Source organism: Pempheris klunzingeri, chromosome 16, assembly GCF_042242105.1.
Source record: "Pempheris klunzingeri isolate RE-2024b chromosome 16, fPemKlu1.hap1, whole genome shotgun sequence".
Taxonomy (NCBI): Eukaryota; Metazoa; Chordata; class Actinopteri; order Acropomatiformes; family Pempheridae; genus Pempheris; species Pempheris klunzingeri.
In genome coordinates, this window is record NC_092027.1 from 13,804,291 (window position 1) to 13,813,639 (window position 9,349).

At 41.4% G+C, this 9,349-nt stretch overlaps 1 protein-coding gene across 1 annotated transcript; it reads left to right on the plus strand.

Moving 5' to 3' along the window:
- Positions 1-816: 816 nt before the first annotated feature.
- mrpl3 (mitochondrial ribosomal protein L3) lies at positions 817-7,658 on the plus strand. Its single transcript, XM_070846423.1, has 10 exons — positions 817-1,015; positions 1,843-2,024; positions 2,130-2,221; positions 3,136-3,234; positions 4,975-5,074; positions 5,208-5,268; positions 5,508-5,616; positions 5,876-5,953; positions 6,116-6,193; positions 7,410-7,658. The coding sequence occupies exons 1-10, from the start codon at positions 942-944 to the stop codon at positions 7,557-7,559; spliced, it is 1,023 nt and encodes a 340-aa protein (XP_070702524.1). The 5' UTR covers positions 817-941; the 3' UTR covers positions 7,560-7,658.
- Positions 7,659-9,349: the final 1,691 nt, after the last annotated feature.

The window sequence follows — 9,349 nt, forward strand, 5'->3', positions numbered from 1 at the left end:
TATTTCACTAATCTCCATATACTTAATTAGAAAGAAAGTTGGGCTGTCCTGAGACTACACTCCATACGTGCCTCAGTCTCTGACGGTCAGATCAATATTCAGCACATGAGCCTCCTGTCATCGGTTTCAGAGACCACCAACATCAAAAGAGTTTTGCTGAGAGGATCAGTTGTATAAAGGCTGGGAGAAACCACTTAAAATAAGTAAAAATCATACAGTATTTTCTAGTCTGTCCTATCTGTTCTATTAAAACCCCAATATCATTTATAAAGTTGTAACTGTTATGTAATTAAAGGAGACAATGAGGTAATACTACTACTACTAATAATAATAATGATAATACATAATGAAAACAAATCAGTTTCATATGTTACACATATATTATAATTCAGGAGACTGTCAAAAAGGATCTTATTTGCTTATTATTGTGCTTATTTGTTTTTATCATGGTTTCATATTCTTTTTGTGCATTTAATAGTCCTTAAGAATGGAAATTTAAACGACTGAGCAAACTCCATCTGTTGAAGAAGATCCCGAAACATGCTTGAAAGCTCCAGAACTACTAAATGGACCCTAAGGTGAAATGGTTTTGTCAGGTGGTGATTCCAAGGTCACGAATGAACTTTATTTGTATCAAGACATCAACAGCAAGTTTTAATATAAGCATATAATTATGATATTGATTTTAATCGGTTTGTGGGTTTTATGTTTGATAGATCAGCAAGTTGTGCTAAATAATAATTGGCTGTGCGGAACCTTTGACTTGAGCCTTCAGTGCTGCGGAATTATTTTGGTCACGTACCGGAAGTAGGCAGGGTGACATTTACAACAGTCTGAAAACGAAGGCATGGTTACACATAGGTTGCGCGACCCCACGTCCTTCTAGTTTGTGTATAGTTTTCTTTTATATTCATGTGTAAGTGTTTAGATTAAAGTGTGCAATGGCGTCGTGGAGCTGTCGGCTTCTTTTTCAGCGGGGAACTCGCCTCATTTCTCTCCGAGCAGCAGCTGAAAGGTGGCTAATGCTAACTGGCTAGTTGTGTTAATGTAACTGAAGTTCGTTAGCAGCATGGAGCTGAAGGTTTCTGTAGATTTTTGTTTTTATTGTTTGGCTTAGCTTAAAGGTTCACTTGGACATTTTAACCGTGTATGAAAATGTATGGAAACATTGAAAGTTTACTAAATGATTCACGTGGAGACTGTAACAGAGGACAACATTGATAATGTTCAGTAATTAACGAGTAATGTGTTGATTGGCATCTGCAAGCAGGCGTGGGCACCAGGGTTCATTTAGTTCTGTGTAACTTCTCTAAAAAAATGTCTATGTATGACTCATCATTAAGCAGTGACATTTATGCACTTAAAATGCCCAAACTGTGAATGTCTTGTTACTCATCGGCAAGGACACTGCAGTGATTGAACCGCGATCTGATGCAGCAGATTGATAAATTATAATATCTGTTCAACTTAGTCTACTAAAATGACAGAGTAGCATGAGATCTGAAGCATCAAAGCGTATTTCATTGTAGGTAACAAAGTGAATACGTAAATTAGAGCTGGATTGATGATCCTTTCAAAAACAAGGAGCAATAATTTAGCTAATCGTGTAATTTATTTGACTCATGAAGATGTCCGTTAATTCATTCAGTGCCAAGGTTTCGTCATCCTCTCAAATATGAGAATTACTTGCTCATCTCTGTTTGTTGTAAATTGTATTGTATTGATTGAACACAGCTGTTAGAATGAGTCCGGCCTTTATTAGTCTGAGTCTGGACATAAGTCATGATGTTCTTGGTAAATAACCACACCTGGTTCCCTGATTTATTTATTTATTTTTTGCAGTCCTTCTCATTTGGTGGGTTGTGTCAGGACAGTAAAGACAACAACATGGTTCGATGAACACCTCACAGAGGAGAACCAGGAGTACATGAGGAGGAGCACGGCAGAGGAATACAAGAGACTAACAGCTGAAAAGCTCAACCCACTCAAAGATGAGCCCTGGGAGCGACACGAGTGGACGGAGGGTAGGTGTTGAGAGAGAGAGAGAGAGAGCTCCACACCTCATGAGCCCCCTTCCTTTTCGCACACACTTTATCTGATTTTTTTTTTTCAATTGTTCCTCTTCTCAGGTAGTCGAAGAGTTGGGTTAGTGGCCGTGAAGTTGGGAATGGGTCCAATCTGGACAAAAACAGGAGAAAGACATGTAGTCACCATGTTACAGGTACCACAGAGACACACGCGCCTGTCGCATTTTTCCGCTGTGCCTCAACTCTGCATCAAAACAGCAGCGGGCATTCTTGAGGAATTATAATGTGTGTTTGTGATTGTCATCCATAATGAGTTGACCAGTAGGTGAGAAAAGAATTCAAATGAAATGGATTGTTCTGTGGAGTGTGGTTGAAGAGTAGCAAATATTGAACACAGTTTCATCTCACCTGCAGGCTTTGATTGTGCACTCAAAATGTCTCATTGATCCTTAGCAAGCGACTCCTCCCTTACAGCACGGTGTAAACAGCAGATATTTGATGTCAGGTTTATTCAGATCACGTTTAAATCTCATCGACTAATGTGTCAGTCAAGTAAATTGAAAGCAAACCGCAGCCATGTGTGCTGACTCTAGTCTTTATTGGTAATGACATACTGTAGTAGGTAGGCATAACAAACTCCTATTTCAGTTTCAGCAAAATGTCAGCGTTAACAGTCCGATGATTTTTAAATGTTATCACCCCCACTTAATATCAGATTCAAGGCTATAAAGCAGTTTGTATCCCCACCTGCTGATTCACTTTCACAGTCATTTTTGTCCTTTCAGCTGATACAGGAACAGTCTGTGCTAGATGAAAAGCAGAACATTTACTTTCTCAAGGTGAAAGTACTCCCACCACTTTGGCACTCTGGTACACGTTTAATCCAAAGTGAAACTGAAAGTATGTCATAATGCAGTGAAAAGAAAAAGCACTTTTTTCCTCTTTTCCTTACAACGAATCGTGTATTGCAAAATTGCATTGCATTTTACACAAGGGACTTTCATGCAATTGCACATTTGTCTATGTTGGAAGTCTGGAGGAAACAGGTGGCTCAGTAAAAACTGCAGATGATGACAATTGTTAATCCAGCCTGTTGTTGTTTTTTCAGGTGCAGGACTGCCATGTAATAAAGTACCTGTCCAAAGAAGAATATGATGGACACAGCACCGCCCTCTTGGTAGGAGGGAAAAACGTATCACCATTCCATGTAAGAAATATCTGTTGGTATTATAAAAAACACTTTCTTTTGAGGTCAGGTTTATATTTTAGCCGTGAGATTGGATGTGTTGATTTTATGACGATTCATAAAAAATGTCTGGTAAGTGCTCTTGCTGGCGCATTCTACTAGCTGTCACTTGGTCCAGTTTTACAGGCTCAGTTTGCTTTAAAGCAGCTATAAACGATAGTTTTATAATAGCATATCAAACGCTGTAGAAGCAAAACCCTTGAATGTATCAAATTCAGCAACGGTGCATTTAATTGCTTCTGAATTCACCTTTTCATTTGTAAGAGGAAAAGTCTTTTTTTTTTTCCTTTCCCAAAAGTCACATAGTCTTGCTTTAGGCAAAATAAACTGTTTTGCAGTGGAGTGGAAAAGATTGGATTATTCTCAGCAGCTGTCATGGCACAGAAAGGTAATTTGATTATTGTGTGCTTATTTATTTTATAGAAATTGGCAACATTACTCAATTTAAAAAAAAAAAAGAAGAAGGAATTCACTTGGTTTTGAAATTTCTGGGCAGTGAAAACATTGTAACATCATGATTTTGGCTACAAAGAAATGTAATGTACCTTGAAAAATAAATTATAGTTAAACAGGCCATCTGAAAAAAATCTCAACAACTTAGACAAGTAGCATTTAATAGTAATTACATGGATCACTGATAGAGCTGTAACTAATGACTTATTTAAGAGAATATCATATCTTATCATACCGGCCGCTATGTTTTTAATAGCAGCCAAAACTCGCCGGCCTGTAACACATTTTTGCTCATTGTAGTTCTGGCTACATTTCATAATCATACAAACAAAAATCAAATCAGCACGACAGTTTTATGGAAACACAACTGAATTGTGTCATTTCCCTGTGGCATTGAGCTCACATCAGGCCCCCCAGTTCTAAGATCATATGTAAATACAAAGCAATAGCCAGGAAATTATATTCACTTGCTAACCATGACTAGATTTCATTTTGTGTCTAAATAAATGATATCCAAAAGATTTTGTCGCTGCTATGTCCCGCTAATAATGACAGGCACACTTTTGAAAAGTGTCATTTCATGATCGTAATTAACTCTTAAGGTCCCATCGTTGCCTCTGCCAGAACTCCATAACGAACACAGAAACCTGAGGTGATAGACAGCAACACTCTGACTTAAAGCTTCTCTTTTAAAGAAGTAGTTTTTAAGAAGATCCTCTCTTAGTATGTATGGGGGGGAATTTCTTCTTTTTTAAATGTTGTGTGAGTCCGTCTTCATGTGGTGAAAAACAAAAGAACAAGGATGCATAAATCAAAGTTTAATTTATTCACTGAGCGTCGATAGAAGCCCGATGGGTCGGTGTCAGGGTTTCACTCTCCAAATACGAAGTTGTTTTGAATCCCTCTCACACAGCCACACGACTCTCCAGTCAAAGACGGAGTTTGTCGGAGTGTGAAGCTTTGGCAGGCTGATTCTCAGTCAACAGAAGGGGAGAGAGAGTGTTTAGCGTGACTGGAGGGGCTGAGATGAGAGCTAGCCGAGTGAAAGCAAATGTCAGAGACAGTCACTGCCAAGTGTGCGTGCGTATGCCTGCGTGTGTGTTTGGCTGCCGTACAGTCAGAACAGGCCCACGGTTAATTTTAAAATGCCAAAGTCCAACTGCTGCTCACTGCTTGTACTTGTTTCACCACTTTAATTTTAATCTTTTCATTATTATTTTTGTTTTTTTCCATCACTCTGACTGACAGAGGTCTGAAAAGGATATGGAGATGTTCAGGAATGCAGGAGTGCCCCCAAAACAGAAAGTCACCACATTTAAGGTCTCCGACAATGCCATCATCAAGCCAGGTATGGTTGGTTTATGATTGAAGCAATACTCATTCTCAAAGCTGTCCGTGTCAAACACTGGATTTTAATAGCTTATGTTTTTGGAAAGTTCATTGCGAACTTTCTAAGGTAATTGTGTTTGTGGTGTGTTCAGGCACTCCCCTGTATGCAGCACATTTCCGACCAGGCCAATACGTGGACGTCACAGCCAAATCGTAAGTTCTGCTTTGCCAGCGTTCCCTCCTTGCTGGCATTGTCTCCTCTTGGCTTCCATTCCTACTTCTTACTTCTCCAGCATCACATTTTGAAAATATATCAGTTATTAATTTTGCAAGAAAGGGCAAACGTCTCTTTCTGCATCATTATCCTCTGAGGCAGCAAGTCAATGCACATGTAACCTGAAAGTATGAGTGCGCAGACATTTTCAGTGTCACTTTCGTGTGTTTGTGTGCAGCATTGGTAAGGGTTTTCAAGGCGTAATGAAGCGATGGGGGTTCAAAGGTCAGCCAGCCTCCCACGGCCAAACAAAAACTCATCGCAGACCAGGAGCTTCTGGACCTGGAGTAAGACACGCACGCACACACACACACACACACACACACACACACACACACACACACACACACACACACACACACACACACACACACACACACACACACACACACACACACACACACACACACACACACACACACACACACACACACACACACACACATATATGTACCGTGTAATATTCTCACCCATGCCAGACATGAACAGTTGGCTTCCCATAATCCAGTAATGTGAGCGTGTATGTCGTTAATCATCTCTGTTTAGGATGCAGCCAAGGTTTTCAAAGGGAAAAAGATGCCCGGCAGGATGGGCAACGTCTACATCTCAGCATATGGACTGAAGGTACACACACTCACAAGGACACACACACACACACACACACACACACACACACACACACGCGCGCGCGCATATACACATGGGGCTTTGAACTTATTTGTCCTTGACTGAAATTTCAGTTCAATATTCTCTCATCTACCTGCTCTCTGTGTCTCTCCCCTTCAGATATGGAGGGTCAATACCAAGTATAATGTGCTGTATGTTAACGGCTCTGTCCCCGGCCACAGGAACTGCTTAGTAAAGGTAAAAATGATCACGCACACACACACAGTCGGAGTGAGGTGGTAAGTCGAAGGTCAGCCCCAGCATGCTTAGTGTTCTCAACAAGACGGGTGACCTTGCACCTGTAAAACACCGCCACACCTGCAAGACAGTATGATCTATCTTCATTGACACTGTGCTGGTTCAGCAGTGTGTGTGCCTGTGCATGCATCTCTTTGTGTGTCTTTCTGTGTGAGAATGAGAGTGCTTCAGTGATGTTAGTAATATCCACAGCATCCATCTCCATACTCAGCATGTTGTGTGTGTGCGTGGACACACACACACACACAGCCTATTATTTGTTTTGCAGACAAGCGATAATGAATACAAATGTGCATTGCATTTCCCCCAGCTCAGCTATCTTACACACAAACACAAACACACACACACACCTGGATCCACTTCAGATTATATTACCCTAAAGGGAACACATGCAGGTTAATAATGTTTGTTAATTATTGGGGGGTTTTATTAGTCTGCGCAGCCTGCATGTCCCAATGTAAATGAGCTACGCTTTATTGATCAAAAATTAAGGCTAAGTCTGCAAATAGTAATAATTTTCATTGCTTAAACTGTAGATTGTGTGTTTTTTTTTTTTCAATCATTCAGCCCAGTGATTCACTGACTCCGGAGATGGGGGGGGACTTGTGTAGAGCCAGTGGTGTGTATGACCAGGGGGAAAATGTTGAGTGGATGGATATGATTCGTGTGGGAACACTGAACAAACACTGGTTTTATTTGCTCCAACAAAGTTTAACTTGTATTATTGTTGTATTAATATTTCCCTCAATATTGTTAATGACTGGTTAAAATTGAGCTTGAAATCCCTAAGATTTCAGTCTTGCTTTATTCGTTGACACCTGTGGCTACTGCCATAAGGACAAGTGCGGTTCACAACAAACACTCCTGGAGTTGTGAAATCCAAAACTTTTTAGAAAATGGCAAATGTCTAACTCATTTTTCTGTGCCCACGGTGAGGTTTCCAAAGACCTTGTTTGCTACAGTCCAAAACCCAAAGGTATTCTAGTTGGGATGAAATAAAACACAGAAAAGCAATAAATCTGATTTTATTCATTTGAGAAGCCAGAAAATTCAAATTTGTGGCATTTTTGCTTGAGAAATGAATAACAATCCTCAAACCTGTTGGCAGCTACAAACCAGCACTTAGTATTCTCATAAGTGTGTGTGTGTGTTCCAGGTAAGAGATACCATACTGCCAACAAGGAGCTCCACCCTGCTAAACCCTCCTTTCCCGACCTACTTCACCGAAGAGGATGGTGACCTGGATGAAGACCTCTACGATGAAGGCTTGTTCATTCACACAGAGCCATCATTAACGCTGACCTGACCAGACACACTCACACACACATGCACCCATGTGACATTTTCACCTAAACCCGCAAACTATGTTTGGATCCTGTAATAAAGAGTAATTCCTTTGAATGTCTTGAGTCCCTCTACTTTTTTGTGTGAGATACAACAGCACCAACAACAGTCTGTTTGATCCAAATAGTTATTACAGTCCCTCACCCCGAAACCATGGTAACTGTAGGAGTGATGATGTCACGAGAGGATCCCCAAGCAGAGAAAGGGGGGAAAAAAGACGATAAAACAAAACAGGACAGAGGGAGATATTGTGGAGAAATGTGCAATATCTATGCAGGATAAGGGGAGGAGGGGGTGAGCTGGATACAATGAGCTGCAGAGTGAAAGAGTGAGGGGAATACAGACCGAGGAGGGAGAGTGTATGTAGGTAGGGGTGAAGGAATGAATGGGGTAGAAGGCATGGAAGCAAATACAAAAGAGTAGAAACAAGCAGGGTGGGAGACGAGTTGGTGAAGGTGTGGAGGGCAACGAACGGGGAGAGGCATGGATGGAGGCTGACAAAGGTTGACATTTGTGCATAAGAGGATAAATGAGGACATTAATGTTGCAGCAGGAACCGCTGGGCGCTTAAGTCTGTGTGCGTGTGTCTGTGTACAGCAGTATTTAAATGAGAAAGCCTCAAGCAGGGGGGCTGACAGATTCCCTCCCGCATTGTGTGGACCCCTCCTTGCCTTCTGTAGCAATAAATAATCAAATCAGAATCATGTCCTCCAAAGTGTTCGACTCTTGTTTAACGTAAATGCGTCCTCGGAGGCCTCTGCTCTATATCTGCCTTGTAACTGACAGCAGCAACAACAAGGCTTTTGTTTGAAATACTGACAAGTGCCAGTGATGCCTAACAGGAAGCCCTGCAACAACTGCAGATAGATACACACACAGCATCAGTGCCTAATTGATACACACAACCGGCAGACTCGGAAATGCGTAACATGCAGTGGCTGGTTGTCATTTAGATAAAAAAGATGTGAGGTGGTGATTCAGTTTGTGGCAAACAGCGTCCTGCTCTATATAACATGCCACCGCTTGTAGGTCCATAAGACAGCAGCAGGTTCTTTGAAATGGTAATGATATCGTTTGAAAGTCCTGCTCTGTGGAGCCTGCACATCATCAAGCTCTTGTGGGGGTGGACGAGAGGAGAGCAGAGAAAAGAGGGGAGGGTGTGTGTGTGTGTGTGTGTGTGTGTGTGTGTGTGTGTGTGTGTGGGGGGGGGGGGGTCGCTGGCTGTTAAAGCAGCAGAGCAGAGAGAGAAGACGATGAACTCCAGCCTGGTGTGCGTGCGTGTATATGTGTGCTTGCGTGAGGTAAAAGACCAGTAGGTTAGCCAGTTTTGCATAATCCACCCAATGAACTAAATGACCCCATGTGTAGACAGATGAATAAATGTGCTTTGATATCATTTGCCAGACAGGAACCGCTGGCTTACCCCCACTGTAGTGCTAAACACCGCTGTCAGGGTTGTAAGGCCAAAATTCACTGGGCCTTCAGGTTTGGTAAACTGCAGCTAAACCGGATGTCTGAGCCGCCCAGTGCAGGAGTGTCCTGGGAACCTCATGTCCGCCCTGTAGGCACTGGACTTGCATTAATTAACAAGTGGTTGTTATGGTATCAGATAATCAGTAATTCTGGCACCCAAAATAAATTGTATTTGTATTATTGTATTATTATTAGCTCTATAAGTTTGACACTTGATTATAGCATTGCCTTCAAGAGAACATACATAGTAAAAGGTTTGAAACTTGAAACTATTAAATG